General features: G+C 31.3%; 3 protein-coding genes across 3 annotated transcripts; 2 read left to right on the forward strand and 1 right to left on the reverse strand.

The window, feature by feature from the left end:
• The first annotated feature begins 1546 nt into the window (after nt 1-1546).
• On the forward strand, nt 1547-2345 carry LOC108196115 (uncharacterized). The gene has a single exon (XM_017363233.2). It carries the CDS (start codon nt 1707-1709, stop codon nt 2187-2189), a length of 483 nt encoding a protein of 160 aa, XP_017218722.1. The 5' UTR covers nt 1547-1706; the 3' UTR covers nt 2190-2345.
• A 5472-nt stretch (nt 2346-7817) lies between these two features.
• LOC108193954 (trihelix transcription factor ENAP1) lies at nt 7818-10851 on the forward strand. The gene is made up of 2 exons (XM_017360855.2): nt 7818-9167; nt 10549-10851. The coding sequence occupies exons 1-2, from the start codon at nt 8183-8185 to the stop codon at nt 10563-10565; spliced, it is 1002 nt and encodes a 333-aa protein (XP_017216344.1). The 5' UTR covers nt 7818-8182; the 3' UTR covers nt 10566-10851.
• A 1867-nt stretch (nt 10852-12718) lies between these two features.
• Nucleotides 12719-21779, reverse strand: LOC108208107 (protein LIGHT-DEPENDENT SHORT HYPOCOTYLS 10). The gene is made up of 2 exons (XM_017378596.2): nt 20998-21779; nt 12719-12993 (listed from the first exon to the last, which is right to left on the reverse strand). Exon 1 carries the CDS (start codon nt 21567-21569, stop codon nt 21012-21014), a length of 558 nt encoding a protein of 185 aa, XP_017234085.1. The 5' UTR covers nt 21570-21779; the 3' UTR covers nt 12719-12993; nt 20998-21011.
• Between the last annotated feature and the right edge of the window lie 1053 nt (nt 21780-22832).

Here is a 22832-nt window from a genome sequence, read left to right on the forward strand (position 1 = left end):
AACGTAACAAATTTATCACCAATTATTCATGTCGCGTGTCAACTCATCATCTGATTAATATTAAATTATGGTTTAATATTAAATATAAATTATTCAACTACCTATTAAAAATGCAAATATCAAATATTGATTTAACGAAATATGTTCCTACATAAACGAATTGAAACTATATAGCAGTGTTCTAAAAGTCGGCGATTAATCGGGATTAATCGCCGATTAATCGCTGTTCGGTCGGCCACCGTCTCGATTAAGCGTTAATCGGTGAAAAAATCGTTTTTTCTGAAAATCGGTCAAAATCGGGATTAATCGGAAAAAATCGGTCAAAAATCGGTGACTTTAAAAAAATTCAAAATAAAAAGTAAAAAATTTTCAAAATTTTAAATTTAATTTTAAATAAAACAAAAAGCACAAAAATGACAAAACACAAAAATTAAAGTTGTTTTTATTACCTTTCACTCTTTCAATATTAACTCATAAACTCTAATTACATAAATTTGCAATATCTTCTTTCACAGTCTCACATATTCAATCAAATTCAAGTTTATATATGAGATCACTGGACTTATAAGTATACAAAGGCATGTTTTGTGTTATAAGAAATCATTAATCTTTGATTTTATATGACTATAAATTTATACTATATATAATTATATTAATATATATATATATATATATATATATAATTTTAAAAATAATATTAAATTGATTACAATTAATGATCCGATTAATCACTCCGATTAATCTCCGATTACCCGATTAATCGCTAGACGGTGCCTTCACCGACTAAGTCCGATTCCCGCTTTTTACAACACTGCTATATAGGAGTAATTTGATTGACCTTAAACGGACGATTGTCATGTTCATTGACTAACACGTGTAAGAAGCCTACGCCCTCAGGCCCAGAGTTCACATGCCCCCACTCTTGCAAACGTGGCAATGCCAGCTAGATTACTACGACCCCAACATCACCCATTTATAGCGGAACATTAAATAGTATTAAAGAAAATAGCTGGACTTTATTTATTCAAATTTTAGAACAAAAGATAAGTGTGGAGGAGCTGTGCTGGGGCCAAACCTCATATTAATGGACCCGAAATGCAAAGTACAAAAGTATTTGTATTCTCGTTCCCTTTTTCTTCGCATATATTCATTTGATGATGAGAATCTTAAAAAAATGTAATAAATGATTTAATTTTTATAAAAAAAATATTATATTGAACGATAATTTCATCAATAATTATATTTACATTTCTTATTATTATAATAATATTAAATTCAAATTAATTAACAAAAAAATCAAAAATTTGTAAGAAAGAATTATAAGCAAACTGTGCGAGATAATATTTAATCATTATACATAAATGAGAAATGGATTAATTATTATCTATTTGTGAAAAAAATGGATCCCTAATATTTAGGATATGCCTGAAATTTTTAACATATTTTTCAAAATTATATAATTATAAAGCTAATGGTCTGACCACTCCACAGATTGCCATAAGAAACAAGTAATTAAAGAGAAAAGAGAAAACCCTAATAGGCAACACTAGCTATAATAGTAGAATAATGATCACATCTTTTGTCACAAAAAAGTTGTGCTAATGCACATACATTTATCAAAACTAATCCCACTCAACTTTCTCTTTATCTTTCTCTAATATCTCCTTCACTTTCCTATCTTCTTCTTTGTTTCCACAGAATCAAGCATGATCAACACCATCAGATGCTGCATCTCCTGCATCCTCCCCTGCGGCGCATTCGACGTGATTCGCATAGTTCACACTAATGGCTACGTTGAAGAGTTGAGTGGCACGGTCTTTGCAGACCAGATCATGAAACTGCATCCTAAGCATGTCTTGAAAAAACCATCTTCCTCGTCTCCTTATGATGGTAGCAGCAATATTTACCCTCAAGTTGTTATAATTCCTCCTGAGGCGCAGCTTCAGCGCGGTAAGATTTATTTTCTCATGCCTGTTGCTTCGACATCGGTGAAAAATAATCGTCGCGGTTCAGCGAGAAAAAAGATGAAAAAAGAGGCGGAGAAGGTGGAGGTGAATGATCATTATTTGGCGGAGATATTGTCTGAGAAAGTGGTGGCGACGCAGAATGATCGGAGAAGAGGGCGAGGTGGAGTTTGGAGACCACATTTGGAGAGCATTTCGGAGACTCCGATATTGTATGAATCTTGATATGCTGCTATGTGGAACTCTTGCCTTTTTTTATAAGTTTTTTTCTTCCGTTGATTAGGGTTCTTCATGATATATAGTTAGATATTTCATTTTTGTTGTTCTTGTATATATTCAGATTTTGTAAAATTGTTAAGAAAAGTATTGTTGAACAGACTACTACTTGTTTCGTACAATTTAGAGTCACCCTATTACAACAAACAGGTCTTTTATGATGAAACTCACTGCATTAAAAACGACTAATTTCGACAGTCAGAATCTGGTTAAAAATAACCATTTTCGACTACTTCTGTTCAAAAATAACTTCAGGCTGAAAAAAGCAGTCGAAATTGCCCGCTATTCTTGTAATGACCGTACCCAGTGAATGTAAAATTATATATAGTTGTGAAGTAAGATCAGATTAAAATTTCCGTTCACACAGCTGCCCTGTCTGTAATCTCTGCTGATATAAGCATCTTCAATTTTTGATAAATAAATGGATAAATGGATGCAGATAATAATTGGGAAGGAATAATTTTAAAAGTTGGAATTTAAGAAAAAGGAATCCACTAAAGATGGAAGGAAATATGTTCTCTTACTTTCAAGAAAGATGAAATGTGATTTCAGTAAGAGATTGACAATTTGACATTAAAAGATTGTCCACCTACTAGGTTTTGACTTGTGAAGTGCCATTACAATAAAATTACACAGTTATGTCTTCAATGACTTGAAATTAGATCTGTCATCGAAAAGACCCGAATCACATAATATTTGATTTTGAAAAAATTTAGCTACGAAATCTTCAATTCTCATTTATAATTTGTACCGTATTTTACGATTCGAACTCGAGTTATCAGAAACTTCAACCGTTGGATTTTGTATCCAAAATTTGGTGGTGCTGGTTTCCCGGCCCAGTTGTGTCGGCAGTGAGTGAGTGATGCAGTATGGTAGCCTAGTGTCATTCTCGTATTTAATAATTCACAAATGATCGCCACTAGCCATATTTGAGTGGTGGTGTTCACTTAAAGAGCTTAATGAGCTGCCCAATCATCATTAGCCCCAGGATTATAAACAAATTAAAGTTAGATTTTGCAAACCTTTACTCACATTAGTAGAATTAATAATGATTAATAGAAGTAGTGTAGCCTAATTACTTTGAGGCAGGTAGAATAATTGTCCCACCGCACTTTCAACCATGGAATAATCCTCAAGCACTGAAGGTGTAGTCTACACAAATTAGCAAGTGGGCAGAGCTATCCATGTCTTTAAGCATTTGGTCTTGTCCCTCATTATCATTAAATATCTACTCCCTCCATCCCAAAAAGCTTTTCTCGTTTGATATGTCGGGACTGTTCATAACATGAGACAAATGACTAATTTACGTCTAATCTATAAAACTAAATATAGTCATGAGTGATCTTGTTGGGTTCGTATTTACGAGTACTTTAATACAGTGAAATTTTTATATTTAATACTAATATAAAATTAAAGATATTAATGATCAAAAGTGTGTGTTGGCAAACGTGAAAAGGAGAAACAGGAAAAGTATTTAGGGACGGAGGGAGTACTATACAAAGTCCTTGGAAATTTCTTATTTTCATTATAGGAATGTCTAACCTGTGCCCTCAGGGAGGGCACAGGATAAGTCATAATTACCATCATTAAATGTTCTTTTGACTTGCATAAGTATCAGTGCATGTGTATATATACTAATTATATATCTATTTATAACTTATCTTTCAAATTTTATACTTATGATAAAATATTATTTTATTTCAAAAAATGTGGGGATTATAAGATAATTTTTTTACTAGATTTTAATCGAGTATAAAACAAATTTTAATTGATCTCAACCCACAAATAATAACAAGCCACCCTGCATATACATTAATTTTTTAATTAAAACCAGCCTCCTAACTAAATCAGCCAATTTTATATTTAATAACAAATGTATGAATTTTTTATTATTTTAATATTATTAAATAATATAAATAATAAAAATATAATATGATACAAAAGTAAATGAAATATCAAGTTTTCTTGATAGATGTGAACATTTGAATTTTCTAATCAGTAATTAATACATTAACAATGGTACTAGTGCACTGTGCATGAAAACAAGATACAATAAATGTCCTAAACCTGTGCCCTGAGGGCACAGGTTAGACAAACCCTTAAACTAATCCTGATTTACGAAGATCAGCTGGATGGTTAGTTTCAAGAAAATCACTTAACCTAGAATAAATAAATCAAGTGTCTAAAAAAATTTAGCCTTCTCTCTCTTCTTTTCATGATGGTCGTCGGGAAAGTTTCAAATCAGTTAATTTTGTAAATCCGTGCTTATCTTTTCATAATACTCCTTGTCATATTTAATTTGGATGAATTTTGTTCCTAGTTTATTTAGACTTTCTTTATCCTCTCCTTGTGAAAACTTGACATGTTTCTTTGGATTTTTAGTCTAATTCAACGTTCGAGATATTAGATCTCCTGGATTTTAAGATTTTGATTCGGTGACAGATGTTTGTATGAAATTATAGTTACAATTGATAGTTCAAACGGGTTATAAAAAGAGTATATGTTTATATATTAGTTTTAACAAATAGTCTTGATTGTCTTTGCTTGAAGAATTAATCATTGATATGATTTATATTATATTTGTTAGACTCACTTATTTCTTAGATTCCGTGTAACTTTTTATTATTGAATTAATTTTATTGAAAATAAAAATCACATAACATGCCTCGTCAAAAATAGTCATCTGTACAGGATGTATCATGTATTTGCCTTTATCGAGGTCCAACCGAGATAGTCCAATATACTCCCTTACTCTCAATTTATTTGTCATATTTGATTTTCAGTGATCAAATTAACCAAATTTTAACTGTAATTTATATATATTAAATAATTAAATCGATCATGATGCAAAACTGACACAAAAGATTTCAAAAAAATTAAATCATCACTAAATTCTTTATAAATATCATAAAATCAATATGAATGCAAAAATAGAATAGAGCATTTTATAAGTTAATTTTTTTAAATATATGTTTAAATCTCTTTATTTTTTAAAAAAGTAGAGAATTCTAAAACCGACAAAAAAAGTTACAATCATGTAACCGACGCTTCTTTCTAACGCGTTAAAAATATAAACACAATATAAATACACGTATCTTGCGCTTTAGTGCGTGTTATTAATCATTTACCAAAATTTAATTATAATAATTTAAGATTGCATCGATCGATCAGAGACACAAAATAAAGTTTAGAAATTGTAAAATAAATGTGAAAACTATAGTTACGAAAAGATTAAAATTTGTTGAATTAATCTCGATAAATGTATACAAGATTATTAACAAATATTTTCGCTTAAAAATTAAATATAGTTATTGATAATTCAGGAAAAATAATCTTAAAACCGACAAAAAAAGTTACAATCATTTAACCGACGTTTCTTATTAACGCGTTAAAAATAAAAAGATAATATACATATGTGTATCTGGCGCGTTAACGCGTACATAAATCGTGCTATTAATCATTTAACATAATTTGAAGACAATCAATTGAGATTGTATGATCGATCATATACACAAAATAAAGTTCAAAAATGGTAAAAAAAGAAGAAGTGAAAACTACAATTATGAAAAGATTAAAATTTGTTGAATTAATCACGATAAATGTATATAAGATTACAATTAAATTTACCAAAAATTAATTATAATAATTTGATATTGCATCGATCGATCAGAGACACAAAATAAAGTATAAAAAATATAAAATAAATGTGAAAACTACGGTTACGAAAAGATTAAATTTTGTTGAATTAATCATGATACAAAAAAAATTATTAACAAATATTTTCGCTTCAAAGTTAAATATAGTTATTGATAATTCAGGAAATATAATTCTAAAACCGACAAAAAAAAATTACAATCATGTAACCGATGTTTCTTAGTAACGCGTTAAAAATATAAATATAATATACATATGTGTATCTGGTGCGTTAGCGCGTACATCAATAAAACGCGTTAAATCGTGCTATTAATCATTTAACAGAATTTTAAGACAATCAATTGAGATTGTATGATCGATCAGATACATGAAATAAAGTTCAAAAAATTGGAAAAAAAATGTGAAAACTACAATTAAAAAAAGATTAAAATTTGTTGAATTAATCTCGATAGATGTATATCATATTATATTTAAATTTACCAAAATTTAATTATAGTAATTTGAGATTGCATCGATCGATCAGAGACACAAAATAAAGTATAAAAAATATAAAATAAATGTGAAAATTACAGTTACGAAAAGATTAAAATTTGTTGAATTAATCTCGATAAATATATTCAAAATTATTAACAAATAATTTCGCTAAAAAATTAAATATAATTATTGATAATTCAGGAAAGATAATTCTAAACCCGACAAAAAAAGTTACAATCATGTAACCGGTGTTTCTTAGTAACGCGTTAAAAATATAAATATAATATACATATGCGTATCTGGCGCGTTAGCGCGTACATCAATAAAGCGCGTTAAATCGTGCAATTAATCATTTAACATAATTTTAAGACAATCAATTGAGATTGAATGATCGATCAGATACACGAAATAAAATTCAAAAAATGTAAAAAAAATTTGAAAACTACAATTAAGAAAAGTTTAAAATTTGTTGAATTAATCTTGATAAATGTATATAAAATTATAATTAAATTTACCAAAATTTAATTATAATAATTTGAGATTGCATCGATCGATCAGAGACACAAAATAAAGTTTAAAAAATATAAAATAAATGTGAAAACTACAGTTACGAAAAGATTAAAGTTTGTTGAATTAATCTCGATAAATATATACAAAATTATTAACAAATATTTTCGCTTAAAAATTAAATATAGTTATTGACAATTCAGGAAAAATAATTTTTAAACCCGACAAAAAAAGTTACAATTATGTAACCGATGTTTCTTATTAAGACGTTAAAAATATAAATATAATCTACATATGCATATCTGGCGCGTCAGCGCATACATCAATCAAGCGCGTTAAATCGTGCTATCATCTAACATAATTTTAAGACAATCAATTGAGATTGTATGATCGATCAAATAAAGTTCAAAAAATGGAAAAAAAATGTGAAAACTACAATTATGAAAATATTAAAATTTGTTGGATTAATCTCGATAATTGTATATAAAATTGTTAATAAATTTTTTGTTTAAAAATTAAATATATTTATTGACCGTTTAGGAATGATAATATGAAAATTGCCGAAAAAGTTACAGTCATGTAACCGATGCTTCTTATTAACGCGTTAAATATATAAAAGTAATATATATACGTATCAAGCGCGTTAGCGCGTGCATTAATCAAGCGCGTTAAATCGTATTATCGATCATTTAACATAATTTTAATATAATTATTTAAGATTGGATCTATCGATCAGAGATATTAAATAAAATTAAAAAAATTCAAATGTGAAAATTATAATCGTAAAAAGATTAAAATTGGTTGAAATAATCTGAATAAATATATACAAAATTATTAATAAATAATTTCGCTTAAAATTGAATAAAGAAGTTAATAATTTAGGAAAGGGTAACAGGCCTTTCTTTTTATTTCATTTTCTTCACGCCATATAATGATCGTCTCGTTAAAATCGAAAACCAAAAAGTCCGTTTAACTTAGAAACTAGCAGTCCGATTTATCTGACATTACAGTACGCCTATCGAAATCGCCTCTCTATGCCCGCCCAGTCTCGCGCGTGATCACGCGCTCACCCCCGGCAAACGCACCGTTCGCAACGACAATTAGCGTTACTGACCCCCACGCCCACGCACCCACACATGCGTCCCACGCGTCTCTCCTCGCCAACCGGCGGTTCGCCGCACCTTTATATCATATATTTACACACAAAACACAGATGTATAGAGACAAATCCTCGGCGATTGCGATCGACGATTTAACATCTCTCTCTCTCAAAACAAGATCTCATCTTTCTCTCTCTACCTGTTACCATGGGTGATTTTTCTGCTCCGATGAAATCCTCGCCGGCGTTTAACGCTGCGCCGCCGCGAGCGACGGCGTTTCGGGAGGACTGCTGGACAGAGGAGGCCACGGCGACGCTTGTCAACGTTTGGGGCCGGCGCTATCTTGAAACGAATCGCGGGAGTCTCCGGTGTGAGGACTGGAATCAGGTGGCTCTAGCCGTTAATGAACGGCACGGTGCGACACAGAAGCAGGTGCGGACTGATGTTCAGTGTAAAAACCGGATCGATACGATTAAGAAGAGATTCAAGGCGGAGAAGGCTAGGGTTTGCGCGTCCGGAGGGGCTTACGTCAGCACCTGGAGGTTTTATGATCAATTGGATATGTTGATTGGACAGGATAAGGTGGAGGCGAGGAAAACGCCTCCTGCAGGCAGTAGTTGGAGGGGGGAGGCGTTCCCTAGGGGAACGCGGAGTGGAATTGGTGGGGGGTTTGGGACGGGAACCCGGTCCCGAACCCCTCCAATGGCAATTGCGTTGCGGAGGGAGGCAAAGCAATTGCCTGAAGCGGTGGCTGTTACTCCGCTTAAGAGGAGTGGGGGTATGGATGATTCGTTCTTTAGGCGGAATTATTCTGCGATGGCTGCTGCTGCTGCGAAAGAGGAGGCGTATGATGAGGATGATGAGAGTGAGGATGAGGAGCAGAGCGAGGAGGAGAGAAGGTATGCGAAAAGAAGGGGGAAGGAAGTGGCTGTGGATGTTGAGGAGAGAGGGGGTGTTGAACTGCAAATGAAGGAGGGTACTAAGATGATAGCTATGGCAATTCACCATTTTGCGGAAACCTATGAGAAAGTTGAAATGGAGAAGCTTAGGTATGTGAAGGAAGTCGAGGTTAAAAGGATTGATGCTGGAAAGGAAGTGGAGTTGAAAAGGATGGAGCTGATGATGAGCACACAGGTTCAGTTTGAGAAGATGAAGCGTAAGGAAGTGAAGAAGAAGTCGTCAGGACTGGATGGTGAGCATTCTTTTCTGCTGTTCTAGTTTTACTTTGTGTCACACTGTAATTGGTGGTATCAAAGTTGGTGCTTTAGATTGAGATTAAATTTTTTATTATGAACTGAGAATTTGAGCTTTAGCATTAATATTAATCTGTGCAAATTGAAAGTGTCTCACTTCTAGTAAATTTTATGAATCAATTGTTGGTTTGCTTGCCTAATTGTAATTGTGAAGCAGTTTGCTTGTTTGAATGGAATGATATTTGGCACATCGTATCCTTGCTGCAAGTAAACATGTCTTCGGGTTTGTGGAAATTTAGAATAGTTTTAATTATTTTGTTATGTGTTAGCGTTTATCTTGAGGAATTTATCCCATATTTTTTGTGTATGTGTGTTTCTAGTTGTTTATAAACATATTTTAAGCTGTTGGCAGCTGTCTTGTAAATCATCTATTTTCTTTGACTTCCGAGTTTTACCTGACTTTAATGAAAACTTGCTTGTTTTATGATTTTAATCATTTATCATCCAGTATCGTTTTCAGGTTGTTTTACTTGTAGTTTTATTGAAAATGGTTTTCCTCTGTAATGTTAATCCTTACTAGCACTTAAGAAGCATGATGATAGCACTAAGGCAACTCGTCTAGTCTCTACTTGTTGGTTTAATTGTGTGTTGATGTAGAGTCAGCCATGGGATTATTTGAAGGGATAATTTGTGGTTTAAATGATTAAAATTATAAACAGGGAAAGGATTATAGTACTTGCAAATAAGCATACCCTTGTTTGTGTTCTCGAAGGGGTTTGTATAGTTGATTCTTTGTCTTTAAAACTCTGTTCTACTTTTCTGTTTTATCTTTTTTACCTGTTATGAAGAACTGTTTCCTTGCTTAATGTTCCTCTCTGTGTCAGTACTGGTCTTTATATGTTGCTGGTTTTAAGGATGTTTTGTTCTAGAGAATCATAAATCAATAGAACTCCGAAAGAGCAGGTCATACTTTAGGATGGGGGCAGGGGCTCTGATATTCTGTGTGTAATCTGCCTATCTGTGACGTCATTTTTTGGTACCAATTACAAAAGAGTCAGTTTCAGTGGCAATTGTTTGTAAATACTACCCTGGTATTGTTATGTAGTGGGTTGTCTAGTGTTTGCGGTTGTATAATTATCCACTTCAATCTAGCCAGTTACGATTTTAATTCCATCTGTTTCACTTGATAATTCCATCTGTTTCACTTGATCAGTTAGCTGGTTAGAGTATTTGAAATACTTGGTAAATTACAACTTTGCTTGTCATTTTTTTTATGCTCATGTTCAAATTGTGTGATTACACGATTCTATTGGACAGCTCTTTATTTTGACAATCTTTTTGATACATCTTTTAAGTATTTTATCCGGTATTGTTTTGTAGATCTTTGCAGCTCGTAATTGGGAGGGTCTTTGCTTGATGCACTTGCACTAATGGAGGAAGCTTGATGAGGATGGTGTTTAGTAGCATCGAGCCTAGGAAGTCGAGTAGGTTGTTTAGTTTTCGTATATTATAATACATTTTAGTAGTGATTGCTGTTCAAAATTAAAGTATATTTAACTGCGGTGACTCCATTTGGGAGAGTAGAGAAGTCCTTGATTTTAACAGCAAATTATGCACACCGCTGACCAGAGAGTTTTGCGGTTTAATTTCTTAGATTATACAAATGACTTATCTGTTGAACTACATGTTACTTTCTTTGCATCAAATTATAATTTAACTGCTGTGCTCTGTCAGTTTTAATAATGATGCATCTCTGTTTTTCGTTAGTAGGAAATAATTCTGCATTTTTTTTATTTACAAATATGGAAAACTGGATTATGAAAATTTTGCTTTCTTGATGTTGTCAATGGAGTTGCTCGTTGTTAAACTTTTAAAAAATTGCATTAAAACCAAATACACCAAATGTTTTGCTTTCTTGAGGGTGTTCTGAACTTCTGATTGTATTGTTGTTTCCATGAAACTTGCCTTAAAGTGGATAAATATTACTATTGTTATTTTTTACATGGTATGTAAATTGTATGCATATATGTACATTTTGTGTGAAACCTTAGGAAGTGGATATTTAACTATCATGAAATGAATATTTACCTTGTATTAGAGGAATTTCCTAAAAAACAATTTGAGCAACTCCACTGCGCTCATCTTTATCCTGTTTTTGGTAAAATTGTGAGCTAGATAAGTAGATAGCTAGGATCTCTGTCTAACCGTCTTAGCTGGCTTGAAAATCTTACTCAGATCTGCTGTTTTTGAATATCCTGTATTTAGAGCTGATCTGATGTATAAGATCCACTGTTTAAGTAGACTGATATTAGCATGCACATAGTTTAGAAAATTGTCTAAAGTGAAATGCTGAGTTTACAATATTTGTGTAACCTGAGCTTACCAAGTGAGGGAAGCCACCTGTTCTATTGATCCGGTGTTTATGTTATTTGCAGCATATGTTGTAGCTTCCTGTGTTCTGGGAAATGCGGTGGCTTTTTCAATGTCACGCCATATCCAAAACCCAACATACATAGTGATGATGTTATGCTTCTTGTATTTTCGTAATTGCTTCTTTGTTACTAGTTTCTCTATTCTGCAAATGTCTAGGTGTTATAGATTTTTAAATATACTTGTGAAATGGATCTGGATGACTTTAATCTAGAGTCAACCTTTCCATGCTTATTATCCGGGGAGAAAAAATATACTTGGTTTATATATTGATATGAGATGCCTGCAATCTCTTTCCTCAGTCACAAGTCAGTAGTCACTTTATCCTGCTCCCCGTCAAGATTTTAGATAGAAATTATGTTTGCCCGGAATGTACTAAGATTGTGTTCGGAACATGTATTTTATATGAAATGTTGAATTTTAAATTACATGATTTGAATTGTCATTTTAAATTCTCAAGTTTATACTAGTATTTGAGTGTTTTGGAGGATTCTCATTTGAAATCCCGATCAGTTTTATGTTTATCCAAACATGTCATTTTATCAAATCCATATTTTCAAATGAAATCTGTTACGGGATATGTTTGGTTTGAATTACTGCATAAACGTATTCTCTGTGCCAACATGTTGACATATAGGCCGAGTTCTTTCTCGCAGTAGTAGCGGACTTTTGCAAGCATTAACTCACAGCTGGCTATATGATTAAACACGATACTTAGGGACCGTTTGGGTGAGCTTAAAATAAGTGCTTATTGCTTAAAATAAAAAAGTGAAGTAGAAGTTAAAAGCAAATTAAGATTTATAAGTGATAAAAGTGTTTGGAAAATAAGTAGAAGCCGTGATACAAAAGCTAGCAATCGTAGATTTTTTTAAGTACTTCTTGACTTCTTACACAACCGGTACAAATAAGTGCTTCTAACTTATATTTCAGAATCCGGGCTTATAAGCCCGTGCCAAACACCCACTTAGTTTCTCCTCATGTCTGATCTATGCTCATCAGCAGCTGTCTCCTCATGTCTGATCTATGCTCATCAGCAGCTGCTAAAATGATCTGCATCTGGATCTGGTTCTGGACTTGATGAAATATACAGTTTAGCTTGAACTAACAATGAATATACACATTGGTACTTAATACTAGCATCTAATATATGATTAACACAGAGCTACATGCAAATTAAAGATCACAAGAAGCAAATTTTGGAAGCTGGTTCCATCATATACATATATATATCGGATTGTACTAAACATTATTTGGAAAAGTAGCTAGCCTAGCTAGACTCTAATAAGTTGAATCTATATGATCAGCTACTGAGGGAAATGGAATAAAGCATTTGCGAAGCAGTGATCTATTTCCTTGACACTTGGTGTCCATTTGAACCAAAGCTGCATAGTACACCTGCCAAAACATTTCACAACAACAGAAAAAGATTAATTTCAGTCTATTTATGATAAGATTGGCAGCTAGCTATGCACAATATCTTGAGATGAAAACGGGAAAAGAATGTGTGATATGATGTGTTCAGAGTGCACCATTAAAGGGATGAAAGACTAGTGGAAATAGATGCTGTCTGAAACGTGAATTGATGTAAATGTATGTCTACGCTCAACACCTTTAACTGGGGGAAAAGACTACATTGTGAAATTATAAATTCAGTTGTCTTCTCAATCGCATACTCCCTCGGTCCCCTGCATTACTCATGTTGGGACGGAAGACGTACATGCATTTTATTTTATATTGGGATGAAACGCTCGACATGTATTTCATTTTAAAACTCGTGTAAAATATGGTTTCATTCACAAAATATAGAGTAAATCACACTTTGCACCACTATCATTGGGTCGTTTTGCGATCTGGTCTCATTGTTTAAAACTTTGCAGGTTGCACTAATAAGTTTTTAATTTGTAACGCTTTGCACCAACTTAACGCTTTCCATCCAAACTACCGTTAAGTCTAACAGAAGGGAGGGGTAGTTTAGGAAAAATCTGCATGAGATTTAGGGGCCGTTTGGGTGAGCTTAAAATAAGTGCTTCTTGCTTAAAATAAAAAAGTGAAGTAGAAGTTAGAAGTTAGTTAAGGCTTATAAGTGATAAAAGTGTTTGGGAAAAAAGTAGAAGTCGTGAAACAAAAGTTAGGAATCGTAGCTTTTTATAAGTGCTTCTCGACTTTTTACACAAACGGTACGAATAAGTGCTTCTAACTTAAAAGTCCAGAAGCGGGGTTTAAAAGCCCCGCCAAACACCCACTTAATTAAAAGCAGGTTTAACGGGAAAAAAAAATCTGTTTTAACGAAAAATAAAATAAATATTAAAACATATTTTATAAAATAACAAATAAATATTATAAATCACTACAAAGGATTTTAAGAATTTTATAAATTCTATTTTAATATTTATTTTATTTTGAATATAGAGATATGTAAGAATAATATGTGATTTTGCCGTTAAAATAGACTTTGAACATTTAATATTTAAATATATTTGATAATTTTTTGCTATTTTAATATTTAATATTTAAAAATAACAAATCGGGCCAGTGTACGATTAAGTTATAATAAGTATCAGAATTCAGAAGATAGGCTCTAAGTTTGTAATAACAGTGATGTATTATCTTTTGGTTCTTACTTTTCTTCATATTAACTCAAACCGCATAGGTTGAATTTATAGATCACAGTTCCTTGGAAGCTCCTCCTTTTCTTTTTTCTACTTGTCAAAAACTGGGTTTTAGGCTACTGGTGTTATAATTTTGATTTAACATTTGTTGATATTTGGACACTTTTGTAGCAAAAAATTATCAAATATATTTAAATAGTTAGCGAAAATTGTGCTTTAAAGTAAAGTTAAAGAAGAATTATCAAATATATTTAAATATTAAATGTTCAAAGTCTATTTTAACGAAAAAAACAAATATTATTCTTACATATCTCTATATTCAAAATAAAATAAATATTAAAATATATTTTATAAAATTCTTAAACTTCTTTGCAGTGATTTATATGTTTTAATTCTTAAACTTCTTTAAAATATTATTCTTAAATATGTTTTAATATTTATTTTATTTGTCGTTAAAACAGATTTTTTTTCGTTAAACCTGCTTTTAATTAAACCCCATTTTTCCCAAACTACCCCTCCATTCTGTTAGACTTAACGGTGGATTGGATGGAAAGTGTTAAGTTGATGCAAAGCGTTACAGATTAAAAATTTATAAGTGCAACCTGCAAAGTTTTAAACAATGAAACCAAATTGCAAAACGACCCAAAGATAGGGGTGCAAAGTGTGATTTACTCCAAAATATATTAATAAATACAAAGTTAAACATCAAACAAATTAGCCTGCTTAAGAAAATATATATCGATTTGACATTAAAATCATCTTAAATAAAATTAAAGTAAATTATCATATATGTAATGGAATTATAAACCCTAGTGATAAACTCGTCATTTTTGAATAAAATTCATCCAGAGTTTATGCAATCTCTTACATACTCCTATCCACGTGACTTGCATATTATTTTTGGCACGCACGATGGGTCCAAGCTTAAGGTATTCTTACATGATTTTCTTGTCGAAACATGCAAGCAAACTTTCTAGTTCTCTCGGTAAGTATCGACTAGGATAGTTGTGAGAACGCATTAATACTCAGTTCTCCGCAAGAAGACAGGTATTTCCAACTCAAACCCCACGACTCAATTGACTCATTGTTCACACACACATATTATATCGGTTCATGTTGAACTGATAAATGGCAACCGTGATTTAGCGAAAAAATGGCAACCGAAATAATCAATTCGATCACTCAGAGCTCAAAAGTCAATATATATAATTTTAATAACACTGTAGCAATTTAGCAAAAAAAATAAATAAAAAATAACACTGTAGCATGAATAGCCTAACTACACACTCACAAAATTCAAGGGTGTTTATTGCTTCACGGGTCTTGGTGGTATGTGCTTAGATAAATGTTTTGATGTTTATAACTTGGCGGTATAAAAATTATTAATATAATAATAAATTATATAAATTATCTTTCAGAATAGTCATCTACATATTTGTAAAATTAAATTTTAAAAATTAATAAATCACTAAAAATCAGGATTTTCAACATCTCAGATATTGACTTATAAGTCGAAAATTACTTATAAATTTGTTACACAAACGAAACAAATAAACTGCTTATTATTTATAAAGCCAGAAGCTGGTTTTATAAGTCAAGCCAAACAACCCCTTATTCTTTTAAGCAGAAGACTCACACGAGAAATCTAAATACTAAAGATCAGGCTATAGTCTCATTTGATTATATTATTTGTTAGAAATAAATTACTTTTATATATATATATATATATATATATATATATATATTCATGAAATTTGATGTAAATATGAAATTTTTATTCAAAATAGGTCATTATTTTTGTAAAAAATGAAAAAGACAAATACCCTCATATGTATTATTAAAGTTTGATAAAAAGTAACATTCATATCCATATACCATTAGTCCATATACAAAGCTGATTCCGACCACAAAATGATGATGAATTTGATCTAGGAGGGAATCCAGCGAATATCAAGCTCAAGAATAATCGTGAAAGTGCCACAACATGATCATGTATAAGAACTACCATATGAACATGATAAAATTAAATATCGTTAAACAAACATTGATGGATTGAGGTTATGGTGCATGATGGATTGAGGTTACGGTACATGATCATGCTCCAACCTGAAAATCTGCTTAAATTTAATAGATCTTTTTTTAATAAGAATATGATTTTATCTTATGTCATAGTCTTATATCTTTGCATAAGGAAATTATATTGTTAAATAGATAATTTTTTATTGAATTAAAAAGGCTTAATTTTTTTTCTTTTCATCTCCTCTTGAGGTTCACTTGGATTTAAGAATTGTCTTGGGTATACAACTCAAAAAAATTTATTGAATACGAGTTATTTATGGTATATATCTATATTTTTCCTACATTTTGGGAGATTATTAGTTTTTTTTAAGCAGCGCAAGCTATATCCTTTCTTTTTATTACCTGATTTGATACAGGGGAACCCAAGTTCTTACAAGTGTTACTACGGTTTTACCCACAATCCTAAAGACTTTGGAAAGATCACATAAATTTGTTCATAATTCATGAAAACAACAATAACTGATGACGTTCAAGTAATTTTAGATGTGATATCTTATTATTTTATGAGTCTTTGGGAGTTGAGGAGTTCCAAAATTTTATACTCGATTTGAAAAAATTTTAGATGTTATTGGGCTATGAAAATAAACAGGCTGAATGGCTAATATTCTTCGGATCTTATAGTAAGAAAGAAAGTCAATCATAAAATGATGAATGAAACAGTTGATGTTTGATTAATTTTTACCACCTGACTACTTATGAGCTGATCTCATCTAAGCCTAATCAAAAAAATGATATTGTTCAACATACAAAACATGTTCATGCTGATAATTTCGATGAATAATCTTAACCACGACAAGATAGGTCGTTAAATATGGCGATAGTTGGAGAAAGTTATGAGAGAGCATGTTCTAAAAATTTTATGTCCACAAATTGTTATAAAATTGATAAAGATATAGAAGAAGACAAAATGAGGATGGAGAAAATGAGGATGGAGAGGAACACAACAAAGAATATTACAACGATGTCTATGAACATGAATGTGATAATAAAAATCAAGTTGAAGGTGTGCACAAACTATTCATATACACCTATAAGTTAGTGGATGATTTGCAACCTCAGAATATAATTCAGACAATATGTGAGGTGTGTCACTGAATTTTGAGATAGTGATAAATGATGAAAATCATTAAAATTTAATTTAAAGTGATGTTATTAATGAATATTGTTTCCCCCACAAATTTGTTAATCACCAAATAAAATTGTTGAGATTAATCATAATTTGTCAACGCTAGTAAAGTTAAAAATTTGTATCATTGACATTGTGAGTTTAAAGTACAAGAATACTATATATTTAAATAATTTGGATGTAGATGCATGCTAGTTAGTATTGCATCGAATGTACCAATTTGATTTGAATTTATGTCATAAAATTTGGGTAGAAAAACTGACTTTCGAAATGATAGTACAAATTGTATTTTACACCTACTGGAGTATAATGGCATGTGAAAAAGCTCTGTAAAATCTTTAGTGTCGATTTTTCTTGCGAAAGAGTTTAAAGTGATTGAAACTAGTTCAATTTATACATCAGCAATGGTTGATCAAGGTTGTGTTGAATTAAATCAACGATTGTTCGCATTATATGACGATCTTAAAAAGGAATTGAAATACAAAGTTTTAGTAAAGTGTTTATATACAAAAGTACCATCAGGGATAGAGAAGTAACAAGTGTATAAAGTTTATTGTTACCCATGCTCGAGCTTTTCAGATGTGGAGGAGGCTTATGTAGGAGAATTTCTCATGCATATCAAGGCCATGAAGAATCGCGAGAAGACAATGACATGATCATGTCGAGAAATACCACATGAACATGTCAAAACTCGATATCAATGGATTAGGATCATGGTGCGGAAATATACTCGAAGATACATGTTCATGCTGTTTATATTTAATATCTATATTTTACATTAGATCTTTTTTATATTTATTTTCACACTTTTGTATTGTATCATTTATCATAATAAAGTTATATTTTACAGCCCTCATGGCCCCAACTCATGTAATTCATTATTATTTTAACTTTTACGTACATACACGTAATATATGTATCTTTTGGTTTCAACTATGATTGATGTCTCATGATTATAAAGTGACAAAACACTATAAGTAGTCAACATTTGTAAACTTATTAATAGGTGAAAAACATTAATATGCTTGGCAATATCAATAATCACATTTTTGTAAGTAAAATACATAGTTTGGAATAAATTAATAGTTTAATTTCAAACACCAATCCAAGTTAAAGTACACAATAAATATTTATATTTACAAAGGAGATATGTAGCTTAAATGAATCTTCTGTTCGTTACGGAGAGTGTACGAAAATTTCCCGTATATGGATATGGATTTGTAAATAGGACACAGAATAACCAAATTTTTGAGAATTGATGATGTAATAAGAATGAGTATTCTTGTCTCTATCTCCAAATATTTCTTGATTTTTATCACACATACGAAAAAAAAATTAAAAAAAGTTTAGAGATGAGGTTTAGCATTGATGGTCAAAATTTCATTTAAAGAGATTTATGAAACAAAATAATAAATTTTAGCGGAATTATAATAATTGATGGATTTCGATAGAGTTGAGGCTTATCGGGGGAATCCATGTCTAAGCATATAAAATTTCATAGATTGAATGTAGAGTGTTTGGGATTTAACTTCAAGTTCTTCACAATCTCATTGATTTTGAAGATATTTTTAAAAGTATAACATACATTAACAAATCTTTTAAAATCTATCATTTTACAATGTCCATAAAAAGTCATCTATTTTTAAATACCGTTATTTTAGTGAATTTGAGAGATAATCATAATTGAGTGTCATTAGATTTTCAAAAATAATTCACATGCTATCATCATATTTTTAAGGATAATTTATCGCCCTAGTTTAATAACCCAATTTTTTAAATATATTTTCTAAAATTTGAATTGAATACACTTGAATTTCTAATTTTGAAAAATTCTAGACCGATTACACCTTTTGGAGTTTTCATAGCTAAAATTACTGTTTTCATTTTCTTTCCAGCTTCATTTTCATAGCTAAATAACCGTACGCGTATACGTTATCCGTCACTATTTTTTGTCCTACCCATCAAAAGGAGCACAAACTTGTCGGCAGAATATTCATCAGAATTATCTGGTATCGACCCTGTTACTGATCTAATTATTAAAACAGTACTAGCTAGTAGTTAAATTTTGATTATAATAATAAGCAAAATCCCTTCTCTCTGAACATCAAAAATATTAAATATCAACATACTAAAATTTGATTATTATATATATTAATTTTATTTGAAAAATTTAGTATTATACCCCTCCTAGGAAAAAATTTCATATTACCAAAATACTATATATTCTATTTTTATTTAATAATTATTATTACCCTACTATGAAAAATATTTCATATTAACCAACATTCTGTAAAAATAAACATTATCCTACAAATAGAATTACACCCAACAGAACTAAACATTTTAACTTTTAAAACTCAAATAATTTAAGAGATCATTTGGAAACATGCATTTCATTTCATTTCAAATGATGGATTTCAAATGAGACTTGTCATTTCAAATTCTCATATTTATACTAATATTAGAATGTCTTGATTTCAAATGAAATCTAAATCCAAATTTTCAAATATATTATTTGATCAAATCCAAAAATTCAAATGAAATTGAAATTCCCAAACAGACCACAAGCGCATAATTTATACTCCAATGAATAATTTGTAATATAACCTTCTAGCTCTTGTGAAATCAAACCGGTAAATATAAAATAATAACTTTACACTCTAATGAATTTTTAAGCAAGATGTTTTTTCACCATTTGAACATGAAAATTTCACAAACTGAATATGCCTGCATGCATTTTCAGGAAATTAACAACTATATCTCCTTATCCTAGCTAGCTACGCATCAAATAAAGATATGTAATAAATATAAAGCTTAGACTGTTGATATCTATATATAATCATATGTTAATTACCAAGTGAGGCTGCATTTAAATTATTTTTTTTACCAAATTAAAGTTAAGAAAATATTATCGAAAGCTTAATTAGTGAAATAATTTTAGATAGATATATGTCACCCTACGTCAATTAATGTAAGCTCTACATATAATGCGTAAACGCAGAGGTACTAACACACATTTGTATAATGTATCACATGACCATCCCATGGGGGGCAAAAGATCATGGCGAATCCCCAAAGAGCCAAAAACAAGAAAAAAGTGAACTTTTAATCAATAGATTCATTTAATTAAGCCCAACACATATATTAAACAGTGTTTTGCCTGATATGACAGAGAGTATCAGCAAAGAAAATATAGTAGAGATGAATATAACCCAGTTTCATTAGTTCCTCAGGGTGAGATATACTGTTTTAAGAGGGGTTTTATCTTGTTTACTGTGTTGTAATTAATTTTACGATATAAATTGTTTTCCGAATCAAATCAGTCGTATTCATTTACGTATTCAAGTATTTTTAACTAAGATCGGTAAGATCCGCGTACATGTGAACAGTAAATTACTTTGTAGTGAAATATACGTAGGAATTTCATTTGTTTCGATAAATTCAGAAATATACAAGCTAGGGTTACTTGTTTCTGTATTAGGGTTTTGATTCTAATTACAACTTAAGCTGAAATTTAATCATCAATTTCAAAACGGAAAGTAAACAGTAATTATGAATATAACAGAGGGAGTGAAGATTAATTACCTTAATAAATAAGTTTAAGTAGTTTGCTTGGCGAACTTAACTTGATCTTGATCATTTGTTTTAGTTGGAAGTTTCCGCTTCTTCTTCTTCTTGTAAGGAATTCCCCTAGCTTTAGCTTGACACTCCTTGACTTCGCGTAAATAAACCCGAATAGCTCCGTTTCCAAACGGGTTTTTCTCTGGTGACCCGCCATTCTCTTCGTAGGCAGCTCGGAGGCGTCCGATGAGCGCATCGAGGCTCCCCCAAGCTTGCCTAAGTGGACATGTACAAGGGGCCGGAGGGTCGGGTTGTCCGTAAAAGACACACCCGAGTAAATGAACTTTGGTCTTTCCAAACTGATCTAGGTATCTGAGGAACTCGAGTACATGGTTGCAGTTACACTGTGGTAGTGCCACTGGAGGCCTTTGATTCTTCAAGTACTGCCCGAACGTGTTCCAGTCTCTGCGTTTCTGCGACTCGTATCGGCTCAGAGGGGCCGGAGCAGGCTGAGCAGATACGAGTTGCTGGTTTTGTTCAGTGACGGATCGCGACGATCCCTCACCGAAATCATTAGGTTTAATATCGAGAGACATAATTAAGAAAGTGTTTTAGCTAGTAGTGGAAAAGTTTCTATTTTGAAATAGGGCAAAAAATGGGAAAGGGGCGGTGAAGAAGGTGAAAGAAAAGATGGGTTAGTGCAGTAGAGAGAAAGATGAATATCACATCTTGAGTCTACTGAGGAGACATTTCATGGGCCCTCATTGGAGCTGCCTTTGTTCCTCTCACTCACTGATCACTCTTTATTTTTCATGTTTTGAATTTTCTCCCCTTGAAATAACACACTATATACCATAATATTTTATATATATGTATAACCACTATCTTTTTTTGAATATATATTAATTACTTCTTTTTAATTGACCCACAAGTAGGGTATCCATTATTAAAAACATGTACAATGATTTTCATTTGCATCATACAACCTATTGTGATATACAGCCACTCATGAGGTGGAGTGCCTAGGAGAGACTCACAGGCTGCTACGTAATTCTATTTTTAAATCAAATGCATGTATATATAGCTAAATACTACTCAGTTTTTCTACACAATCTAGAAAAGTTATGCGTGCCACTTGGCTATGTATATATATATGTGTGTCACGGAATGTTCTGAAATATTATTTTCAGATTTTCTCTAATTTTTAAATACTAAATATATCACTACATGTCCTTTGGTTCCATTATGCCACCATCTATAGATAGTGATTGATGTATTAGTGCGTTCTAATAAGTTTCCGGTTACCCTACTTACATAATATGGTCCCAAGGACATTAACCACATTTTAGTCTAGTGACGAATACGTACGAAATTCTAGATTGTATATATATAATAATAATTTCTATGTTCGATTTTCATTTTGACTTATAGTAAAGACACTTATGTTGCGTTCACTTGGATGGAATAGAATGAATATATATAGAGAAGTTTTATGAAGAAAGAAGAAAATTATGTGTGAGCTAAAATTTTTCGTGAAGAAGATGATAGGGAAACATGAAGAATAAATAGAATGGACATTCCTTCCAAAACATGTGGTCAGATTTATAGTTCAAATAGTTGAAATAGAATGACTGAATGCAATGAAAATTATAGATAATTTCTCTAATCACCTCCAACTACATAGTACAAATTTCATTTTATTTTTCTCTCATTCCATTCCATCCAAGTAAACAGAGTGTTAGAATCCTTTAATTTACTGATAAAAAAATCTTGAATAATTCACATATAAGTATGATTAACCTATGCATAAAAGTTATGCTATTGTTTTAGGTGGGCAAACCTTTGTCTTACTGGCTTTT

The sequence above is a fragment of the Daucus carota genome, chromosome 1 (genome assembly GCF_001625215.2).
Source record: "Daucus carota subsp. sativus chromosome 1, DH1 v3.0, whole genome shotgun sequence".
NCBI lineage: Eukaryota > Viridiplantae > Streptophyta > Magnoliopsida > Apiales > Apiaceae > Daucus > Daucus carota.

What these genes read in the sequence shown, in the direction of transcription:
- LOC108196115 (XM_017363233.2), top strand. Translation starts at nt 1,707, where the DNA reads ATGATCAACACCATCAGATGCTGCATCTCCTGCATCCTCCCCTGCGGC.
- LOC108193954 (XM_017360855.2), top strand. Translation starts at nt 8,183, where the DNA reads ATGGGTGATTTTTCTGCTCCGATGAAATCCTCGCCGGCGTTTAACGCT.
- LOC108208107 (XM_017378596.2), bottom strand. Translation starts at nt 21,569, where the DNA reads ATGTCTCTCGATATTAAACCTAATGATTTCGGTGAGGGATCGTCGCGA.